Source organism: Nelumbo nucifera, chromosome 6 (assembly GCF_055504915.1).
Source record: "Nelumbo nucifera cultivar China Antique chromosome 6, China Antique-T2T, whole genome shotgun sequence".
Taxonomy (NCBI): domain Eukaryota; kingdom Viridiplantae; phylum Streptophyta; class Magnoliopsida; order Proteales; family Nelumbonaceae; genus Nelumbo; species Nelumbo nucifera.
The window spans coordinates 37,528,177-37,552,706 of record NC_142654.1 but is presented as its reverse complement, the minus strand read 5'-3'; the positions used below and the strand labels follow the sequence as shown (position 1 = coordinate 37,552,706).

Genomic DNA, 24,530 nt, shown 5'->3' with positions numbered 1-24,530 from the left:
TTCCCAGCTGTTTGGAAAGCAATCGAAGAGCAGCGTACAGCCACACATAACATCGAACGACAGTTGAAAGAGGTGACTGAACAACTGCAAACCTTGTTACGGGAGGTTGTCCCACGAATCCGGGAAAATCCACAGCATATCGCAGAAGACGACCACGACAGACCACCAGTCGCTACTGTGTCCCGACACCCAGTTCTTGACGACGACAGTGATGACGATTTCGAATTTGGTGGTGCTCCAGTTCTTCCTGGCAACGACAAAAACGGTAGAAATTGGCACAATCAAGGTAATTTCAACCCCCGTAGGAATAATGATGAATTTAAACTCAAGGTAGATATTCCTACTTTTAGTGGAGATCTTGGTATAGAGGGACTTCTGGATTGGATCACAGAAGTCGACAGGTTTTTTGATTACATGGAAATACCAGAGGAACGAAGGGTAAAATTAGTAGCTTTTCAATTAAAGGGAGGCGCATCTGTTTGGTGGGAACGGATGAGAGAGACCCAGATGAGAGAAGGAAGGGGTCCTGTTCGAACCTGGAGGCGCATGAAACAATTAATCAGAGGTAGATTTTTACCTCTTGACTATGAACAATATATGTTTGAATCTTATAAGAGGTGTGCGCAGGGTTCTCGTAGTGTTAATGAATATACATCTGAATTTTTGAGATTAGCTGAAAGAAATCAATTATCTGAAAGTGATAACCAGCAGGCAGCCCGTTATCTAAGCGGTTTAAGACTGTCTATCAGAGATAAAATTGATGTACAGATGGTTCTTAGTGTGCAGGAAGCAAGGAACCTAGCCTTGAAAGCAGAATTAATGTTCCAAGACAAGGCACGCAGTGATAATTATCGCCAGTACAGCGGGAGCGACAACAGACAGGCAACTGTCGACAGGAACAAATCAGTTCCGGCAGTACAGCCTTCTCACCCGGCAAGTACAAGTAACACCGGTAAGGCTACTATAGGAGGACATACTCGAGGTAATCCTTCCAACCCTCCTAAACCCAGTAACCCTTATGCAAGGCCTACTCCTATTAAATGTTTTAAATGTAATGAGGTTGGACATAGATCCAGTGACTGTCCCAGGAGGAAGGCAGTTAATATGGTAGAAAGGGAGGAGGAAGAAGATATTGAGGAGGAAGTATATTGTGGACCTGATGGGGAGGATGAAGAGGGTCCATATGAACATGAGGAGTATACTTGTGTGGTAAGAAAATTGATGTTGTCCCAGAAGAATAAGGATACTTCTCAAAGGCACAGATTATTTCGTACCAGATGTACTGTCAAGGGAAAATTATTTAATTTAATTATTGACAGTGGTAGTCAGGAAAATATTATTTGCAGGGATGTCATCCAACAATTACAGCTGATTCTTGAAAAACATCCCAACCCATACACAATTGGGTGGATCAAGGAAGGAGGTGGCGTACGAGTGGAAGAACGCTGCAAGGTACCTTTTTCAATTGGTAAGTACCATGATAAAGCATATTGTGATATTGTAGATATGGATGCTTGCCATATTTTGTTAGGGAGGTCTTGGCAATTTGATACAGATGCAAGGCACATGGGTAGGAAGAATACCTACCAACTTGAAAAAGAAGGTACACGTTATACTTTGTTACCCATAGCAGAAAAAAGTATTACAAATACTCTAAAGGCACATGAGAAAAATTTCCTTACCATCACCCATCATAATGCTGAATTTGTTAAAGAATGTAAGGATACTCGTGAGATACATTTGTTAGTCGTAAAAGGAGAAGATGTTAATGATGAAAATACAATTCCAGCTGAAATACAGGGACTACTGGATGAATTTAATGATGTAGTTCCAGAGGAGTTACCAAATGAACTCCCTCCCATGAGAGATATACAACACCATATTGATTTTGTTCCAGGTGCTAGTCTACCTAACCTCCCACATTATAGGATGAGTTCTAAGGAGAATGAAATTTTACGAGAAAAGGTAGAAGAATTATTGAAAAAGGGACACATTCAAATCAGCATGAGTCCTTGTGCAGTACCTGCCTTATTAACACCTAAGAAGGATGGCAGTTGGAGAATGTGTGTCGACAGCAGGGCCATTAACAAGATCACCATTGGGTACAAATTTCCCATTCCTAGGTTGGACGACATGCTGGACCAACTAAGCGGAGCTGTAGTTTTCTCAAAAATAGATCTCAGGAGTGGATATCATCAAATCAGGATCCATCTCGGAGATGAATGGAAGACAACCTTCAAGACTAGAGATGGCTTGTTCGAGTGGTTGGTCATGCCCTTTGGACTAACCAACGCACCCAGTACTTTCATGAGGCTGATGAACCAGGTATTGCGCCCCTTCATTGGTAAATTTGTGGTAGTTTATTTTGGTGATATTTTGATATACAGCAAATCTATCACTGAGCATGTGGGACATATTAGGGAGGTCCTGAAAACATTGAGGGAAAATAAATTATATGCTAATTTGAAGAAATGCATCTTTATGAATGATAATTTATTATTCCTGGGATTTATTATAAGCAAGGATGGTGTGAAAGTAGATGAGGAAAAGGTGAAAGCCATTAGGAAGTGGCCGACCCCATCCACTGTTACAGATGTCAGGCGATTTCATGGGTTGGCAACCTTCTATAGGCGTTTTATTAAGAATTTTAGTAGTATCATGGCTCCCATTACTGAATGCTTGAAAAAGAGGAAATTTCAATGGGGAGAAGAACAAGAGCATAGTTTTGCTCTCATAAAAGAAAAGTTATGTACTGCTCATGTTCTTGCCTTACTAGATTTCAATAAATTAATTGAAGTTGAATGTGACGCCAGTGGAGTTGGCATAGGGGCTGTATTGTCCCAAGAGAAAAGACCCATTGCTTTTTTTAGTGAAAAATTATGTGAAGCCAGGAGAAAGTGGTCTACTTATGACAAGGAGTTTTATGCTGTGATAAGAGCCTTGAAAACATGGGAACACTATTTAATTGCAAAAGAATTTGTTCTCTATACTGACCACTAGGCCCTAAAATATCTTAGTGGGCAAAAGCAATTAAGAAGTGATTTACATGCCAGATGGTCTACTTTCCTAGACAAGTTCCCATATAAAATTGTGTATAAGACAGGACAGCAAAATAAAGTGGCTGATGCACTTAGTAGGCGTGTAGCTCTCATCAAGACCCTCAGCGTTGAGATTGTGGGTTTTGAGTGCCTAAAAGACTTATATGCCCAAGATGAAGACTTCCAATAGGTATGGGAGAAATGTGTGAATAAACAGTCAGCAGAAGACTTCTTTATTTATGACGGGTTCCTTATGAAAGGGGAACAGCTGTGTATCCCTTGCACCTCCCTCCGCGAAAAGATCATCAGGGATTTGCATGGGGGTGGACTAGCAGGACACTTGGGAAGGGACAAAACAATAGAAGCTGTTAAGGGGCGATATTACTGGCCGAAATTGAGAAGGGACGTGTCTACCATTGTAAGCAAGTGCTATGTTTGTCAGACAACTAAGGGACAAACCCAGAACACAGGTCTCTACATGCCCCTACCCGTTCCTACTGCTATATGGGAAGACTTGCCCATGGATTTTGTGCTAGGCTTGCCAAAGACCCAGAGGAACATGGACTCCGTCTTCGTGGTGGTTGATAGGTTCTCAAAAATGGCCCACTTCCTCCCATGCAAGAAAACAGCAGATGCATCCGCAACAGTCAAATTATTTTTCAAGGAGATTGTTCGCTTACATGGGGTACCCAAGACCATCACTTCAGATCGTGACACACGGTTCCTCAGTCACTTTTGGATGACCCTGTGGAGGTTGTTTGATTCATCACTTAATTTCAGCAGTACAGCCCATCCGCAGACAGATGGACAAACAGAAGTGGTAAATCGAACCTTAGGGAATTTAATTCACAGCATATGCCGGGAACGGCCGAAACAGTGGGACTTCGCCATAGCCCAGGCTGAGTTCGCCTATAACAATGCAGTGCATAGTTCTACAGGCAGATCCCCATTCTCCATTGTGTACATGAAGGTTCCTAACCATGCACTAGATTTAGTGAAACTACCCAAGGTACCCAGCGCCAGTATCTCAGCAGAGCAGATGGCAGAACAAATCCAGTCCGTCCAAGACGCCGTGAAGCAGAAGCTAGAGCAATCCAACGCCAAGTACAAGATGGCCGCAGACAAACACTGCCGACCTCAAGTGTTTGATGTAGGTGATGAGGTTATGGTCTTCTTAAGGAAGGAAAGAATTCCCGTAGGTACCTAAAACAAGTTGAAGCCTCAGAAGTATGATCCATACAAGATCGTGAAGAAGATTAATGATAATGCCTATATAGTGGACCTACCAGATCATATGGGTATATCCAAGACCTTCAACGTTGTTGACCTTCACCGGTACCTACCAGAGATAACACTTGCCTATCCTCGTCACGACTCGGGGTCGGGTTCTCTCCAAGTGGGGGAGAATGATGGAGGCCCATCCCAAGGCCCATCTCACTCCTAGGGGCGGCAGCTCCTAGGATAAGGTCAAGAGTCCAAGATAAGTCAAGAAAGGATAATTCAAGATCCATCAAGACTTAATCTAAGACTCCAAGACTTATCAAGAATCCCAAATTATCAAGACTCTTCCAAGATTAGCAAGAACTCAAGACTCCAATCAAGATCCAACGAAGACTCCAAGAAGCATCAAGAAATCCAAGACTCCCAGATTCATGCATAAGGAGAGCTAGGGAGATCGGACGGTGGAAGATCAAGCCCAAGAATTCCAAGAGGGTTCGACCTTATCAAGACAGCCCAAGAGGATCAAGATCAAGATCAAGATTCATGTTCTTTCCTAGTTTTTTTAGAATTTCCAAATGTATTATAAATATTGCTATTTTCCCAAAGTTATTCATGAATTCATACTTGAGATTTTCAGAACTTCTTCAAGTTCTCTTCTTCTTATTTTCACCACCTTTTCTCTCTCCTAGAAAAATCGGTGTTTTCGCTAGGTACTAGCGAACGCCCGGTGCTTGCATAGCCAGATCCGGTTCTCATTGCTTCCACGCTGCGTCATAAAGGATCTTGTCATCGTAATGGATCCAAGATGCAATAGGAAAACCTCTCCTGGCCATTTTGATGTTATCTAGAAGTTTATGAAGCATTGATCACTTGAAAAACTAGTAATGCAGATCAGCTTACTAGAACTTGATTAGAAGTGCAAATCAAATTATTATAATTGATTGTATTGGATTCTTGTTTCAGGTTTCAATTTTATAATTAATGAAATGCTTTTTTTATTAAAAAAACTCAATATGCCATCATGCAATTGATTTCATAATTTTATGCTTTAGGTTTAAACATGTGTCAACTAATATTATTATTTTAAAAAATTAAAAAATCTACGCCGACGGTCATAGAAACCACCACCTTTGGCAAATCATTATACCTAAGCCAGCGGTTAATACTATGTCTAAGCCGACAGTCCAAACCGCCACCTTTGGGTAAATAAGACATTTATCGTGGCAGTTTATTAGATGATAGTTTAGTCTAAGCTGACGGTTAAAACTGTCGGATTTGGTTGGCAAATGACAAATGGATCTAAGCTAGTGGTTTTGACTACCAACTCAATAACTAGGTTGGCAATCAGGCTGTCATATAACATACCTTGTCTCGGCAGTTTGGTCCGCCATGGTACATTATATAGGCCGATGGTTCTCTAAACACCGTCGGATTGAGTTCATGTCTATGTCGACGGTTTAAAAGGCTAAGTCAGCGGTTCATCTAGCGCCGGCTTAGCCGGTTTTTCTTGTAATGTATTAGAGTGGGTGTCAATTTTGTTATCTACAACTTTAAGAGTAGCTTTGTTTATGCAAGAGTTATTAGATTAATGTTGTGTGTGTGTTAAACATGTACAAAATAATGTATAATTATTTTTACATATAAATATATGTATATATAAGTATTATTTTGTGTTTAATTTATATTTTTAATTCAGTATTTAATTTTTTTATTTGTAAAAAATGCTAAAAATTGCAATTTGGGGCCAAAAAGAGTTTTCTTTTAGTGAAATTAGTGGGGCAAGGTGCCTTAGGATAGATCTTGGAAAGTTACCCAAAATCAAAATAAAATCACCTCAATCGAACAACTGAGGGAAAATTTATGGCCTCTAGGGGGGCATTCTACAATGTGAATTGTTTTTCTTGTTGCTAGTTCCAAAAATAAATCAAAACAATATTGTTTGAAAACATATTGTTTCTTAAAACAAAAATACAAGAAACATGTTCTTTGTTGTATATATGTTTTTCTATTTTAGAACTAAAACCAAAAACATGTTTTTATCTGATATTCAACATCATGTTGCATAAATCATATAATTTCTATGTTAGAATTTTTTCTTTCGTTTTAAAAACCAATATTTTATTGGTTCCAAAAACATGTATTGTTTTTTCAAACAAAACCAACTTGTTTTTTCCTTTGAAAACAAAAACAGAGTTCAAGAACATGTTTTTGTTTTGTTGATGTGGCAATTTCAAAAATAAAAACATTCATATTGTAGAACACCCCCTAAAAGTTTGAACATACATTGAGTATGCAATTCATGACCCGGTGATTGGGTCAAATAGATCAACGGTTGAACTGCTTAACAGGTGATACAGTTTTTGACCAAGTTAATTTCTTTTTTTTTTTTGGTTAAATGCCAGGTTTTAGGAGAACTAGACCTAGAATCAAGGTCGGGTAATGATTTGAATGATTCAACTAACCAGGTCAATGACTAGCTGAAAACACTAAATGGGATGGAATAGGTAGAGATTTTGCTTAATGAGAGAGAGAGAGAGAGAATGAGGCATAGGGGTGGATTCGAGCCGAGCCGAGCTGAATAGTACGAGGCCCGAGCTCGGCTCGCTAAGGTTGTACAAGGCTTGAGCTCGAGCTCGAGCTCGATTCAAGCTAGAATCTTGAGCTCAAGCTCAGTTGAGTCAAAAACTCGTAAGCTCGGGCTCGTCTCGGCTCAAACTCGATTTGAGAAAAATTGTTTTATAAAAATAAAAAATTATATATAAAAATATTTTTTATTTCATATTTAAAAAATTAAAAATTATAATATTTTTATTATATATATTATTTTCTATAATTTTATTTTATATATATATTCGAGCTTAGCTCGCGAGCCTCACAAGACAAACTCTATTAGGCTCGAACTTGATTCGAAGATTGGTTGAAACTGAATTCAACTCGAATAGTTCGTGAAAAACTTGGCTCGTGGCCACCCCTAACGAGGTATCACAAAATATCTAAAACGACAAAATTGGGAAGACCAGAGATTGGCTAATATTTCTGCATTCGATCCATTTGCTTTATTTCCACTGCCATAAAGACTTGAAGAGACCAACGGGGGAATCGCAGGTTTTGGCTTTTTTGGGTCAAACAAACTTTCGCCTTTAAATATACTTTCATTAAGAACAGGGAATGCGTACAGTACAAGAAATGATGTGCTAGCATTGCCAGTTGTATTATATGAGAAACAAAAAAAACCCGTTTCCTTCACATATATATAGGTTTTAACAGGTCTTAATGTAATGGCCTAGAAGCTTTACAAGGAAAGAAGTGAAATCAAGATTTAATAATCTATGTCGTGACCAATGATTGTAGTCTAGGTATTCCCTAACCCTTCTAACCTGCTAACTACAGGTCTAAGCATATAGAACCTTGCCCCTTTGGGTGCCAAAGCTGCATTGTCATGCTGACTATGTTCACCAAACTGGACATCAGGAACATCAGTTGTACTTTACATCGCCCATATTCCTTATGCGCAGTCGGATGAATGTGGCCAGCAATGTGTTGTGATCAGCAGATTCGGATTCGTCATATCCACTACTCAGCGCTCACACACAGAGAAGGGCAGCCCGAAACCTGTTTCAGAGGCTCCTGCAAATGCAGGGTCTGTGGAGGGAGAGATGTACCTAACCTTACCCCCTACACAGAGACTGTTTCCAAGATTTGAACCCTGGTCACAATGAAGCAACCCAACTGTTGCACCAAAGCCCACCCTCACAAAAGGGGAGAAAAGTTCGAAATCTGTGCAGGCATGACGACCAGGCCTAAATTGTGCTTCATACTTGAAGAAATATTTTCCCACCTTGCCTTGAGGCATGTGCTTCTGGTTCAAGGCAATTTAGGCAAACACCTTTTAAAACACTGGAGCATGTATATCTGTATCCCTAAGCTCAAATCCCGGCTAAGTGCTGCACATCATATTCCTATAATTCTAAACATGTATAACCCACTCGGAGAGAAACTTTTGGATGTCTACCATTCTCATTATGGTCAAAGATGACTTCAACTGACAAAAGAATAATATATTAATGAAATACATTTTACATTTTTCATGAAAAACTCTACCAGCATTGCACAACCTCGATCTGCCACTTGAATACATATAGTGATCCTGGGACCTAGTTGATAGTTATGGACTACTTGAAAAGGGGGAGATGAACAATGTTCACAAAAATAAAGAATGTATTATTGCTTTACATGTTTTGTATCTTGACAATGCTCTACTGGCACTATCAAACATGGATCTCCACTTGGAAAATCCAGGTGTTCACCTATACATGGTATCCAGTTTGTAGAATCTCATTGAAGGGTAATTAATTTTTTCTGGCATTCTTAAGATTGCGTACAGTCATTACAAGCTGTTGCCTTTCACCTTCAACCTCCGCGAATTTGAGACTTATGGCCGAGTATCTTTCTTGCATTTCTTTAAGTTCATCTTCCATAAATTTGTTCTTCTCTTTCAGTGATGCCATTTCACTTAACAGTTCTACAAGGTTTTCTTGGTCATTGGTATGGGAGGTAGAGACTTTCAATTCTTTCTCCAGGAAAGTTCCACTGCTACTGCAGATACAAAAGCAGAAAAGGGCAATAAATTGTCAAAAGAATTTAATAAAAGCTTAACTTTGTTGTCAAGAGCTTTAATTTTGTTGTAGCATGTCCTCGACTGAATTAATTTCATACAAATACCAGTTTTATAGATGCAAATGTACAGCAATCATAAAACCAAACTGTGGTGGGCAAACATTTACCTTCTGATATGCTCTCTCTCATTGTCACATTGAACAGATATATATGCTTTACTGCACTTCTCAGAATCCAACAAATTTTCTTCATTTCTTAGTTCTTCAAAATTGGTAGCATCCCCATTAATTTTCTCAGTACCTTTGGCTTCCTGTGTTTCAAAGACTCCTCAAAGAATTAGTAATTATTACATAACTGGACTGTAGCAAAAGTAAATTCTTTAGGCTTGGGCAAGATCCTGGGTACCTTGAGACTAAAAAACTTGAAGGAGAATTTGGTCTGAGTTTAGTTAAGAATAACTCAAGAAATTTTGACAAAAATGTATATGTATTCAAGGAATTCCTACATTTCTCCATCTAGCCCATCTGGGTATGATTGTATTTGTTTTTTTTGATCAGCACCCATCTAGGTATGATTACCAGACTGCTTTTCCTTTTCTTTTTTTCCCATATTGATGGTAGGTAATGGATTGTCCTTGAAGTTATGCTATTGATCTTAAACAAACCAGGAGATAAACATCTTAAAGAATGCTCCATACTTCGAATGCCTTGTGTATTTTTTATAAGTGCATATAACATTTATCTAAAATGGGCAAAGGTTGAACTCAGGGACTTCTTAATTGAACAATGAGTAGTGAATATCCTACAACCTGTTAGCATGCACATTTCAATATGAAGTATGGTTTATAAATATAACTAACCTTTTGGAATTGATCTTCAAAAATCCTGGTACTGTTCTGATTGAGTTCCTCCACCCGGTTTTCTAGTTCATCGATCCTGGTACACAGATCCTTTTCCTTCTGCAAGAATGAATTGGCTGAGCTTTCTAGTGCAGCTTCTTTTAGCTTTATTTGACCCTGTAAGAAACACTAACACTGTCAGTACTGTGAACTATTTAGCAATATATTTTTCAGTGAAAATTTGTGAGAAAACAGCAGACATTTAGGATGAAGGAACTCAGACTGTGTAGAAGCACTAGAAAGCTTTTCTAAAAATTTATAAATATAATAGCAAAAACGTCATTGCTAGCTGCAATGCTAAAATTATGGCTGACAAACATAAGATCAAGGGTTCAAGTCCGAGAGTGGCCACTTCATGCAAAAAATGTGGAAGGGTTAGGTGGACCTGGATAACCAGGACCAGCATTGGACGATGGCCTTTAAGATCACAATAAAATATTTTTATCTGGTTGTGTATTCACCTCGAGCAATTTTATTTTCTCACGCAAACTAGCAACCTCCTTGGAACCACGAGAAACTGGGCCAGACTTGTTATTTCTTAAAGTTTGTTTTGTCCCCTCTAAACCTGTAACCTGTACAGTGCCATCTTTGAGTTTTTTCTCCATTACTGTAATGCTGTCTTCCTTCTTCTTTAGGTCACCCTTTAGATGAAATACCTGTTTCCTCAGGTTCTCCTTCTCCAACTCATCTTCAAACAATGATTGCTTCAAGTCATTATATTGAGCTTGGGAGGTTTCCACCTCTGATTGCAGAATTCCAATCAATGTGTCCTTCTCATCCTTCAGATGCCTCAAACTATTTAATTCCTCCAGCGAATTATCTGCTTCCTCCATCAATGAAGCAACTCTTCTCTTTAGTTCATCTCGTTCCATATTTCCCTTTTCTACCAATTTCTCCATTTTGCTGACTGACGTCTTCAGTTCTTCAATCTCAGCTATCAATTGTTCTTTCTGTTCTGCCTGTTTGGAGAGGTTATTTTTCTCTTGTGTAAGCTCTTCTACCTGGACTTTGAGCATTAGTATCTCCTTTTTCAAAGCTTCGACCTTTTCTTCCTCGGAATTCTTTTGATGTTCAAGTTTCATAGATTTGTCTTCAAGTTCTGAGAACAAATTCTTTGCTTCCATTATCTTTGAATCAATCTGGTTTGAAAGATTCAAGAGTTTTGCTTCATATTGATCTTTAACCAATACCAGCTCTTCATTGGCTTTCTCAAGCATTTCCTCCAAATGGCTTTTCTGCAGACGCAGTTCACTAGCTTCTGTCAGTGCTTTCATTGCTAGCTTCTCGTTTGCGTCAAATGTTGACATCATTTGTGTGGAGAGCTTTTTAAATTCCTCCTGAAGCCGCTCCGCTGTGTTAGCATTTTTCCATCTTGTCTGCCTCAAGGCCTCCTCTGCTCGGATGGCCCTCTGCTCCTGCTCAACTTTTGCACGTGTCACAACTTCCAGATCAGCTTCAAATCCTTGCGCCTGCTTCTCAATTTCCTTCTCCAAGTGCTTGACCTGGGTTTTAAGTTCATTTATTGTGGTCAGTGATGTTGAAAACTCTTGTGCCTGCTCCTTGAGTTGTTTCTCCAAACTCTCAACCTGACTTTCTAGTTCAGTAATAGAAGCCAGAGACACAGAGATCTCATATTGTGTTTTCAGTTGTTCTTGCAGTTGGTTTTGCTCTAGTTTTGCAGACATATCATGGTTCTCTTGTTTCAAAATCTCATAGTCCAAAGCAAGCTGTTCCGTTTGCATCTCTAGCTCCTCTCTTTCTTTCCTGTACATCTCTATTTCACTGTACAGGTCAATGATCTTTTGCTCAAGCAAGTGAGTTTCCTTGGCATCATCATGTCCGTTAGCTATTAGTTCCAATGCTTCTTCTTCTTTCTCCTCATCAATTTGATGCTTGGGGAATGCTTCCTGCACCTTGTCAGCATTCTCGTAGGAAAGATGGGATATTTCTTTGTTTTTCTGCTCCAACATTTCATCCAGGTCCTGCACAGCAAGAATCAACTCCGAATTGGATTCTTGTGTCTTCTGTAGTTGTAAGCGAAGATTAGCATTGATATCTTTTTCATAATTCAGCTCTTGTCTGATTTCTTCTAGAAGAGCCCATGGATCCTTGCTCTCAAACTGCAGCTTATTCGAAGTTTTGGTATCTTCAATATGTTGTGATGCCTTTAATTGTTCACATTCTTTTTTAAGTGCATCTCTCTCCTCCTTCAGGCCAATAACTTCTCTCGAGAGTTCCTGTCCCCTTTTGCTCTCCTTCACAATCTGCTTTCTGAGAGTCTGTAGTTCCAACTCTGATACTTCCGCCTGCCTGGTCAAAACAAAAAGGTCGCTTTTGAGCTTTTCAATGGAAACATCTGATGCCTGTGACAAGCTTTCTTTCAGAAGAGTGTCCTCAGAACTGCTTGTTGAGCCATCTAAACTTCCATCTGGAGCTGAACTCATTGACCACTCTGTGTTTGATCTCTGATGAACATTGTAGTTGGTTGTAGTGGCATTAACCATTGGCTTCTGAGGCATGGTACTGTGGCTAAGAGATGATAGGTAGCTTCTAGGGTTCTGATGGGCATTATTGTTTTTCAATCCAAGTTCTCTTGGGGTGTTTCGTCCTGAGCTGCTATCTGAACCTGGCCCTGTCATAACATCAAAGCCAATAGATGATCTGGGATTTCTCTTGGCTTGAGCATTCTGAGATGCGATTTTATTCAATGGCCCATTCTGTGAACAACCCGGAAGATATATTAGAAACAACTTTCTTTCATAAACCAAAATTTCCTAGTCAAGGCTACTTGACTCAAAAAAACTTGAAACGCTAAAGTAACAATCAATAAAATCCAAGAAATTCCCAGTTTAGCTAGAACTTTTCTAGGTGAAACATTTTAAGAAGTATATTCTTGGGGAAAATGAGATGAAACCTTACTTCAGTAGCATCATTGCTGTCACTTTCGTCTATATCTGAATTGCTCATCTGGCTTCTCAAGCTCCTATCTTGGAATTTAACTGTCACATCTCCATTTTCTCCAACCTCTCTGCAAAGACTCTCAATAAATTTAAAAAAAAAAGGCAGTGGTAAAATTGTAGTCCAAGCATAAAATATTTGAAAGTAAAAAGGAGATAAACAAGTATTTTGTGTACACCTTCGATCGACATTCCCTTGAATTCTCTGAATTGTGACCTGTCTCAATAATCACAACCACAATTATCATGAATCTCTGTAGCTAGTTGTGGCTGAATTAAACATCTGAATCTAAAATTGCAGTTTCTTCTGTTTTGCAGCTTGGATACTTTACTTTCTTTTGAAAAGTTATAATTTGCAGGTATTAGAAATCCAGGGAGTAAAAATACTAACATGTAGAACTGCTCCAGAGTTCGAACTTTTAAGGGGTAGAGAGATAGAGAAAGGTTTAATTGCCTCTGCATAATTTGCAAAATCGATAGAGACTTCTCCCAGAAGACCAGCTTTCGATGATCCCTGTGAGATAACCAATGTACTTAGAATGCACCAACAGAAACACAGTAAGAAGAAAAAGGAAGGACGAAAGCTGAAAATGAGAGAGATTGGAAACATAGCATACAGTGGAAACGAGGCAATGGTAAACTTTCTCATTAATTTTCCCTGTTTTCGTCTCCCGCACGAATTTTATTGTTTCATAAATTGGATTTTCCCAGCGACAGGTTCCATCCCGAACTGCAGTCTTCTCCAATTTCACAGTCGGTTTTCCGACATCAACTGGAACCAGGGAGACGATCAGAGTCTCCCATCCTACCAGAGGAACCTGTAAAAAAATAAAAGAAATTCAAACAGAAACACATCAGGTGCGCAATTCCCTCTAATTATCTCATTACATTATCGTCATTACCAATTTCTGCCTTCATAAGCTCCTCCAATCCACCCATCTCATTCATTAAAATGAAGAAAAATTAAATAAATAAAATTCATGTGCAGTTTACGACCAATTTAAAATAAACAAGATCAAGCCCATTTATGATTAGAGCAACTACAGTAAGACTTCACTGGTAGTATATCAAAATGGTAATACCTGGGTCGCCTGAAACTGCAATTTGAATACAGCTTTGATCTTATTCTTGTCGCTCCGCCATCTCGCCGACTTGAACATCTTCGCTCAGTTCTCAGTTAGCCATTTCTGATTTCCCTATCAAATAGGAGAACCCCTGGTATCTCAACCAGAAAGTCTCAGTTCAGGTCTCACCATACTATTGTCCCCAACAAATACCATAACCGGAAAATCACCATTCTTTTCTTAAAACCGAAATTGATTTTGTCCAGCTTCTCATCCACGTATCAGGCATAAAACAACAAGCCGAAACTCGAAAGAAGCAGGAAAGTTCTGCTTTCCACCTCAATGGGAGAAAAAGAGATCGACTACTGTCCAGAGTTTGGACAGTAGCATGAAATGAACCGGTAATGGACCAATGTAACTACAGATCGACATGGACAGACACCTCAAGTGAAGATGTCGAACTCAGTCATTCACCAAACAGCCGATTATTCGAGCCCAGATGAAACCCAAATTAGGAGGAGAGCAGTCAAACAGATCTAAGAATACACCGTGTTCTGGTTTCTTTCTTTGTATACGATGGACGGAGTTGGCTTAAGAGATTAGAAAAAGAAAGGGAGAAGCTTCTTACTCTGTAATATTAATTATTTATTCTAAATAATATAAAAATAAAACCAAATTAGGAAATCATTTTCCGCGTCATATTAATTATTTAGACAATATCAGCTGGTTGCTTGCGTAATTGCGTAACTTTCTAGTGACAAAAATGCCCCTCCACGTCAAATATATTCCCTTCTTGGTCAAAAACTCAAAGGTACCGGTATCACCGGTCCACCGGTCCATCACCATGACCGTTGAGGTGGAGCGGATCCACTGGATTTCTATTAAAATATTTCACGAAATTTGACCTTCCCCCTGAGCCCTGACCCCTCTGTTGCACGTGCCACTCACCCAACTAGTTATGGGCTTAAAAGGATCTGTTTTACTTGACCAAAAATGCAAAATGACAAATCTATTTTCCACCCGGATGAAAACTTGAGGATCCATTTGGCTCCCAATCTACTATTCTTTTTTTATTGTGGGCTGTGGGCATGAGCACGACACGTGGTGGGCCTGATTGGGCCCCCTAGCCTGAGCTTGAGTAAATATTGATTTTTATTTTTATTTTTTGTATTTGCCTTGTTAATTTTTCATTCCTTTTGCTCTTTTACTTGCTGCTCTTGATTTTGTTTTAGCTCAGATTTGTTCTCAGGCCAGAAGTAATTTTTAGGTTAAGATCTGAGGATTGTCTTCTGATAGTAGTAAGTAGTACCTGAGGGATGGGGTCAGGACCTGGGAGCTGGCTAATGGGCTGCTCCACAATGTGAGACACATAATGGCCCAAAGGAGCCAAATCACCCATCATGCGCAGCGCAGCATTGCAGCAGTGCAGCAGCACAGCAGCACAGCTCCATTAGTTTTTAGAATATTAGATACCCTCCTGTTCGTACAAAGACTCGTCGATCTACTGAACAAACGTGTGGTGTCAACACATGAAAGCATGTGCCCACATCTTTTGTCTCGGAGAAGCCTCTTTCTTTTGTATGGAAAGAGACTGTGCATTGTAAAGGTTCTGATTGGGAGTACAGCTACCAAACTTACCTTCACAACTCGCAACCAGTCTTTTGCCCTCTGAGTAGCTGATTTTGATTGGGTTTGGAATGTTTTTTGGAATTTTCAGGTGGTGTTTTCCAAACCTCATTGATTCCATTACCATGGTTTGTCTGATGTAACAAGTGATTTCTCTCGTTTTTGAAACTCATTTACTTTTTTAACATTTTTACTCGGCTGAAGTGGCTGAACTCAATGGCTTGCCGTTTTGTGTTTTAGTTGATAAAATATGTAATGGCATAGGGGTGTAGCCATGGAGGGAGAGGCGTATTGGTACTTTTAACCACGTGGAAATATGAATTTTTTTATTTTTTTATCAAAGTTTGGTTTTTGGAGAGTTTTTCATCTATATTTTTCATTAGAAAATAGTGAGGTCGCGAAACACTTATAAACAGACCTATCAGGACCCAAAAAATACAATACAATACAATACATTCGATACGGAGCATATCGAATCAGTTTTTTGAACATTAGGTATAACGATCAATCTAACTTCATCTTCAGCCACAAGCGTACAACCTGCTGAATAAAGAATGTTCAATTTCAAACTTGCTTAAACAATAATAAAACAAAAACATTGAAACTTTAACACATTTTGGTGGGTGGGTTTGGGTTGTAACTTGTAAGTAATGAATTTTTTTCATACTTCTAATTTTAGAACAAGAAGATCTAAGGATTCATTTGGTAGGAATAGGGATTTGGAATCAGAATTCCAGCTATTTGGTTAGATGGAATGGGATTCCAGCTATTTGATTAGATGGAATGGGATTCCAGCTGTTTCTTTATACTTCCTGTCCAATGGCATTCTCTCATTTAAGGGAATGCCATTCGCCATCCCCCTTGGAAATGAGAATCTCTTCATTAATTCCGGCCAACAAAAAGAAACAAGAAAAAATGACAAGTGACTTTAATGCCCCCTCCCCTTAAAACCCTAATTTTCTTTATCCCATACCAATCCTCCTTAGGAGTCAGTGTATATCTTATTGGAATCTAATTTTGATTTCTATATAAACCAAAACGAGTGGGAGAATAAACAATTCTCTTTCTAGGAAATTTTGATTCCAATTCCAAATATAAACCAAACAAACTCTAAGATTGCTAATTAACAAAAAAAAAAGATTACATTGATGATTCATGTGAAATATAGGGAGATTTTAGTAATTTGATGATTGAAGGTCTGTTTGATTCATACATAAAATAAGAATTGAAAATTTTTAGAATCAGAATGGTCAATTCCCTCACCAGTTTGAGTATTTGGCTCAAGTAGGAATTGTAATTAACTGGAATGGATTATCATTCTCAAAGGAAAAAATAACCTTCAAATGGAAAAATGCCATTCTATCAGGATTCAAGAATGGGATAAGGATTCTGATTTTATCCAACCAAACGGTCTATTCTGACTCGGGATTACATCGGATTACAGATCCCTATTTGTAATAACTACACCGACCCTTGGATTTAGGCGTAAAAATATACCCGCTAATAACTCGAAGAATAATAGGGAAGTGAAGCTGGGATTCAAGTGTCACCTCACCAGTTTACACGTGTCACTGTCATTGCCAGATCACCAGATGCCCCCGTGATTTCTTTTACATCTCGAAAGTGACTTGTCAACCACGAAACACTTGATTCTCAACCAGTTTTTCTCTGACTCGATCTAGATTGACAACTTGCGAACTATCAAGTATCGCACTTCTGGCAAATTTTTAATCAGTATTCGGGGTATTTTACCAACTTTCCCCTTACAAAACCACATGCCCCATTATTCAAAATTTGACGGCATCACCATCCCTTAGGGCGGGACCCATTAAATGACATGTGTGGTGGGTCCCGCCATGTCAGTAGGCGAAGAACCGAAGAGTTGCAAAAATACAATTTATTTTTTTCTCCTTAAATCAAATCAAGGACGCAAACATCCTTCAGTGCTCTTCGCAGACGGACACGTAACCATTACTGACATTCAACCAAATATTTCTCATTCCTTTCTGTGAAAATCTGTAACAACTTGGATTCTCCTCGGTCCTACTCCTACGCACACCTATCGACACTAGATCTAAAATTGGTTGAAGCATGTGGGCGTGAGCCACGTGGCTAATATTAGTCTAGCAAAATCAAGATCGTTCTCTGGCCTTTGACCTAGGAGGCTAGGAATTTATTTTCTTCCTTTCCTTCTTTTTCTTCTAACTTCTCCGGACGAGCCGACGAGGGATGAAATGCAACCGTTTATGCCACCTTTTGAAACTTCTCTCTACAGACATTGGTGGCCTTGTGGGGCCCAGGAAAAATGCCATTCCATCCTCCATGTGTGTCAGGGCCACGAAATTCAGAGTTAGCGACTTAGCATCAAATGGCTGTTAAGTAGGATTCCTTTTGGATCATCTCAGGGGTCTTTCTTTTAGGTGCCAACCAACGATCCATAGTCCATTTGATTCTGATGGGCCCCAAACTCCGCAGAAAAGATACCGAAGAGTGTCTTTGACGTTAGCATTTTCTTTTAATGAATGATATATGGTAGGTGGAATTTCTGGGCATCTTACCGACATGTACCAACGATCATTAATTTCCCGTTTATATTGATTTGGCCTTGGGCCAGTAGCTTCAGGCCTTCAGCCTTTTAGGAGATTTGACTCTCTTTATCTCTCCCCTTTCTTCAAAGAAACGATTCCTGTGAACTTTGATTAGTTAGGGTGTCCTTAATTAATTAAAAATTAAGCATTACTGTTTTATCAAAACAACAACTAAAAAGATTCCCGACGGAGACACCCTCCTTCTTGCTCCTCCTTAAGCTAATTGAAGTAATATTTTATCGACATGTTTGTCGGATTCCGGTTACCAAAAGCCATGAGCCTGCGTCCAGTGTAAGACATACAGCTGCCGGAATCTGACATTACAGATCGAACAAAGGGTATTGGTCACCTGATTACTATTTATATACATCTTATATAGTGTACATTTGACTCGGAAACTGTACCCGTGCAGTATTAAAGTGGGAGAGAACCCCAGTGGACTGCATAAACAATTCCAATTGTTAGGGTTTCTCAACGTGAAAAGAGGAGGATGCATTTATATTTTATTTTAACTATTTTATATTTGTACCGATGCAATTCTGGGATACCAGTTGATTTGTTCGAACATTAAAATATAAGTGCATGTGCCTCTAGTCTAATCTATACGTAGCTACTGCTTATGTTCGTATCGAATTGTAAAACATGTTTAATAACAAGTTTACGGAAAACCATGTAATTAAGAGATTAGAATAAATAAATAATTTTTTTTTAGAATAAGAGAAAAAGATAAAAGAAAGAGTGAAGATTGGCTTGAAGGGTAAGAAACGAGGAGAGTGGGGGCCCACGAATAGAGAGACTGGGCTTAGGTAGCAGAGGTGGTTGTGAGTGTCTCCTCCTCTTTTAACTTGGCTTTAAAGTTGGTCATGTGTTGGCCGTGAGGTGAGTGAGAAGGGTGAGGGGCTGCCCTGCCCCTAAAGCCTCTAACCACAGTTTTTATCAATTAACCACATGGGGTTAAAGCGTGCCTGCGCAGTCTAGTCTGCAATCTGCAGAGAGCGATAATGAAAACACAATCCCAAGTAAAAGAGAGGGAAAGCAAAAGTTGGGCCACCATGGGCCCACCACTATCACCAGCTGGTCCAGCTCCCTAACTGTAAATTTTCGGGTTTTAAAAGTTTCTGAACTGTCAGCCCAACTGTCCCTGGGAGAAGGGTCCCGGGCCCATTTGTTACGTACCCCACCCACTTTATCTCTGTGTCAGTTCAGTGCTTCCTCATCTTCCCAGCTGTGGGAATTGGGAACCAAGATCAGATGCTAGACTACTCGGACCAAAAGCTTTCATGGCATTTGTTGTAATCATATTTATAGCGGTCAATGTGTTCTTAACTTCTTACCACCTAGCTTTCTAGCGGAGAGAGAGATTCTTACCACGTAGTTCATGTATTAGGCCTCTCTTGGTGGCCCACCATATTAGCCAAGATTTGGTTGTTTTCCACATGTTTTTCGAACCGCCGCTGACCTAGACAGTTGGACCGTTTAGTCTGGGAAACATTCAGGTAATTGGTTCCATTTTATCCCAAATCCGGTTCCTGGCGAAAAACAGCTGAATCGGTTAATGATTCATTGACCTGAGTGGTTGAAACGTCGATCCATTCAATGGTTTTTGACTTTTTTTTATTTCTTATTTTATTTTTATTATCAAAACAGGCCGTCCATTTGAATTGGATGATCGAACCATCAACCCAGAAACCAATGATTAGAACGGTTCAGTTTCCAGGTCGGTTTTTAAAACCATGATTTTCCATTGAGAAATTGAGTTTTTTTTTGATATTTTAATAACTTCCTCCACCACTGGAACAAACCACCTAACACACCAATGAACCAGCCCTCGGTTGCAATATTGGGTCTAGGTCTTTCAATTACAATATTGTGGTAGAATAATGTCTAGAGTTCAATTATAAGTACATGTTAAATCCAGATGTCAGGAGATGTTCCCAATACACGCTGAGAAGTATGTGTGGGGCACAGATGTGAACTCATTTATTTTTCATTAATTCACTATTATGTTCAGTCAATCATGTCTTTAGAATATGGCATAATAATCTTAATTATAAAACAATTTCCCCATGAGTAAAATCGATTTTTTTTCATAATTTTGTAATTTGTTATTGAAAATTCTTTAAATTGTCCTGCTAAGACATGGATCATGGTGGGGGAAAAGCCAGATATAGCTAGAGACAGTTCCACTTGCAAGCAGCAACAATTTTGACAATCCCATATCGGAAGCAGAAAGAATCTACTCTTGAGAAATCACCTCTTTTTATCCAGTTGATATATGGAGCTACTAAGTGGGCCGGCCCGAATAGTTAAAATTCATTGCAGGCTTAGGTGTGGACCAGAATGAAAGAAACTGAGTCATCTTCACATTAATTGGGAACAAGTGATATGCATCGCTGTTATGATGTATACAGAATAAATAAATAAATAAAAGACTGTGATGATAAAATAGTGGAAAGAAAGAAATATCTTGTTCAAGCTCTTTACCTTTCCCATCTTTATCAGTGTTAGATAAGCTTACTTTTCCTTTTACATCATATTTCAAAATATAATCATGTTTATAAATATAAAAAAGAGAATGAAATTTGATTTTCTTATTATTAGGCTATGATTAAGAAAAATAAATTCTACTGAGATTGAATGTAATTATTGTTGTTTTTTGCTTTCATTAAATCCTAATTCAAGGATGACCATCAAAGGATTAAAAAAGCTTGTGGTAATCTTTTTTGCTAGGCAAAAGTATACAAGTAATTATGGAATGCAAAAGATAGAGTGAGTATATTTCCTTGAATGTAAGAGAGAGAGAGAGAGAGAGACAGACCCTTAAAGGAGGACAGTACAAGTCTACAAGATGCTCACGTGGGGGGGTCGACCCCAATGGCTTTGCTGTATGGTAATGCCCACATAGAAAGGTAGATCGTCTGAATATCAAAACCAAAAGCTTGGGTCTTGGGGCCTTGAGGGGGGGAGCTCTGATGGGCTACAAGACCAAGACCCCTAACAAGGGTTTGGGCTATAAAACTCCTGAAAGGGTCATCAGATTCCTGCAACTTTCCATGTGTATGGGCCCAACCAAGATTGTTAAATGGATCAAGACTTCAAGAGCTAGTCTGAAAAACCATCTCGACTCTTTTACTTTTTCTTTTTAATGTTATCAATTCAATGGACAATGGGTTTACTGCATGCATTTATTCCCCGTATGAAAAGAAAGGTCCGATTGTTATTATTACACATAAAAAAGCTTAAATCAGTGATTTAAAAGATTTGTTAAGGTTGATCTTTTTCGGCACTCTCTTACGTGGGACCTTCTAAAAACATATCCAAGTCCAACGCTCTCAATGAAAAAGGTACTTGGCAAGCAAATGGGTCCCAGATCACAGTTAGGTTTCCTCTTGCATCAATCCGAGATACGCTTTGCGGCAAGAAAGATTTTAATAAAAACCTGAAATGTATGCAAAGATAAGAAAGATCACATGCAACAAAAAGCTAAACACATAAAAATCGATGAATCCATGTGAGATGATGAATTTGGAAAAGAAGCATCCATTGTGTTGTGTAACCAGAGCTATTTCTTCTTTTCCTTTTCAAATTTATATTTATTAGTTTAATTATTTTCATAATCCTGGATTATTTAAAGGATCAGCTCATGGCAATGGATCTGTTGGGCCAGATTAAGACGAATTGGGAGATGTCTGGCAGAATTTGAAGATGAGATATTCTCCATGTGTGATTGCGATGTTGTGTGGGTAGACGTGGCCAGAGTTTTTATGGATAGGAGATTCAGACTTGAATTTGAAACGCACTGATATGATATCCAACCAAAGATCGATGAAAGGTGATTGGCCACTTGTCCTGGGCGCCAGGAGAGTTATCTGATTCCTCTGTTGCAAAAATAGAACCTCCTGTTCTGATTAGCCTTTTCCAGAGAATAGAAGTGATCGAGCAGAACATAAAACAGACCAATTATACGTGGCAAAAAGTTGTTCCAATTTTTTAACCTGACCCAACCCAACCTGAAAAAAGGGATAGGGTCTTATATTTAACTATCTGAATTTGAGAATGTCCCGATCCAACCCGACCCAGAAGAAAACTGAGTTGGGTTGGGTCATAGGTCAATATGCTGATCCAATTGTCAGGTCTAATTGGGATATTTACGTATTGTTAGAATTTAGAAGTTTTTACTCTTTAATCTTTACTCTTTGAATTATTGAATGTTCAAGCTTTTATTTTATGTTTGAAATTTTAAGGTTAATTTCTTTAATTTTTACATTTTTTATGTATTTTATTTATTTTTTAAAATGCCAGTTATTTTTTAGATGATTGGAATTGACCTGTGGGTCAATCCAAACTCAAACATTTAGCGTTAAGGCCTAACATTTGCCAGCCCAACCCGAAATTCAACCCGACCCAAAATCAGTTCAAAGTGTCTTGACCCACCCAACCGAGTCTAATGGCCAATAGTAACTTGCCAACCAAGTCTTCACAACTTGGTTGGGCCAAACTGAAAGGGGATTAGTTGGGCCAAGAATTGCTAACAAGTCTTTACAACTTGGTCCTAGCTCCATTTGAACTGACGTAATCTGAGGAAAAAAACATAAGATGTATTATGTTAGTTGGGCTAAGCCCAGCCCAGCCCAATCCAATCCAACCTCTGGAAAATTCAAAAATAGGTAGAGGTTGGATTGAAAATTGAGGCTGCGGATGAAAAATGCCTGCACGATATAAACTCGGGTTGGGTAAGTGTTGAATCTTTGGAGTTTGGGCAACCCAAGTTACCCAACCCAACCTAAATGATGTATTATGTTTATATATGAGAAGGAAATGAAGATGATGATGAAAGGTGGTTTATTATAAATTATTATTACAATAATGAAATATCAATGTACTATTTTCATATGTAATTGTAGACTTACATAAATATGTTACTTAACATTTATGCATTTGTTTGTGGACTTGGAAAGTTCCGGTCTAAACACAACTTGACCAATCCAACCCTGTGATTGGGTTGGGTTAGGGTAGATAGTTTAACACATCGAGTTGGGCTAGGATTGACCTCAACCCAATACAATTCGATAACATGTGAACCAAACTTAGGTTGTGGCCTTGGGCGAGAAGATCCAACCAGAGCCAATAACATGTGAACCAAACATGGGTTAGAGGTGCATCTTGGGCCTGGCTCACCTGAGTTTTGTTGGACCAACTAAGATCAAGGTGGAATTTGTCGAATTGTAGGTTAGGCTATCTGGCTGGCTTTAGGGTTGCGACTTAGGACATGTTGGGTTGAGCATTTGTTAAAGTTTGTATATTGCACCTGAACTCAAACGTAGTTGAAATTCTTCAACTCAGGCAACTGAACTTCTACCCTTATTAGATTGTGTAATGGATATATTTTTAACCTTTATATTCTTCTCATGACCTTATTCATGAAAAAAAAAATCAGTTCAAAAAACCTTGTTACATGTTCGGAATATTCGGTTTTTTATGGGCAGATTTAATTACTAAAACTAAGAATTAAGGATGTTTGTTATGAATTAGACAAGATACCAATACAAGGTTGGATGTACACTGTACAGCTAACATGGCCAATTCTATCAGTTTCCTATCTCAGAGATGATTTGGATTGGCCAGAGGATCTCTCGATTGAATGGGCCAACTAATAAATCCAATTCATATCACCAACCCAGCCCACCAACCTGAGGTGAATGCTGAATAGGTGAGTCAGTTTTGAAGGTGCCAACTGGTTCAGTAGGTAAGGTTTGTGGCTAATCGGTCACAGATCAAACATTGTACTGAGCAAGCAGGCTGGTGGGCTGTCCATAATGTATCACCACTCCGATTGTACTTAGATCTCAGAATTTGAGCCCAAGGTCTATACCTTTTACATTCCAATCTCCACCTCAACTTCATTGACAATGGATTTAATCTTTTTTTTTTTCTGCTGAGACAAGGGATTTATTAGTGTTTGTGGGTTTTCAGATTTTTCACCAGACAATAGCTTCACAGCATTCTGTATGAAATCTACCATGTAGGCCCAGTTCGTTATTCGGAAAGTTATTTACTTGGGTAAGTTATTCTTGCTAAACAAACACTTACCCGAGTAAGTGTATTTACCCATATCCTTTTATTTCCCAGATAAATAAGGTAATGACTATTTTAGTCATAGAAATCCATTATTAAAAGGGATATTTTCATCCCATTCAAGTTTTGACAACTTTCTATATGAGAAATTTATTTACTCATTTAGGAGATGGATATCACTTACCAAGAAAATAAACTTTCCCCAGTCCCACACAAAACTGAAAAAAGAACACGGGATTCTTGGTCAATGGGAATCAAAATCCCATTGACCAACTTTCCCCCCTCTCAAAATCCAAAAAAAGAATGCACCTGTAATGTTAGAAGATGGGCACTTTGTTGTTGGGTGTGCGGTTTCACTTCCCTCTTGTCTTCCTATTGAAGCAAGCTGTGGCACGCTTGGAAGGTTTGAACTTGGCTTGAGAATTTATGCTTGAGTAGATAATTGT

At 38.8% G+C, this 24,530-nt stretch overlaps 1 protein-coding gene across 1 annotated transcript; it reads right to left on the bottom strand.

Moving 5' to 3' along the window:
* Positions 1 to 8,296: 8,296 nt before the first annotated feature.
* LOC104608726 (Myosin heavy chain-related protein) lies at positions 8,297 to 14,388 on the bottom strand. Its single transcript, XM_010274797.3, has 9 exons — positions 13,814 to 14,388; positions 13,349 to 13,549; positions 13,123 to 13,245; positions 12,911 to 12,948; positions 12,694 to 12,802; positions 10,236 to 12,491; positions 9,736 to 9,891; positions 9,044 to 9,186; positions 8,297 to 8,855 (listed from the first exon to the last, which is right to left on the bottom strand). Exons 1-9 carry the CDS (start codon positions 13,889 to 13,891, stop codon positions 8,609 to 8,611), a joined length of 3,351 nt encoding a protein of 1,116 aa, XP_010273099.1. The 5' UTR covers positions 13,892 to 14,388; the 3' UTR covers positions 8,297 to 8,608.
* Between the last annotated feature and the right edge of the window lie 10,142 nt (positions 14,389 to 24,530).

Coding starts and splice junctions, on each gene's coding strand:
- LOC104608726 (XM_010274797.3), bottom strand. CDS start 13,891: ATGTTCAAGTCGGCGAGATGGCGGAGCGACAAGAATAAGATCAAAGCT. Junction 13,550..13,813: donor TGCAGTTTCAGGCGACCCAG/GTATTACCATTT, acceptor ATTTTTTTACAG/GTTCCTCTGGTAGGATGGGA. Junction 9,187..9,735: donor TTGAAGATCAATTCCAAAAG/GTTAGTTATATT, acceptor TTTGAAACACAG/GAAGCCAAAGGTACTGAGAA.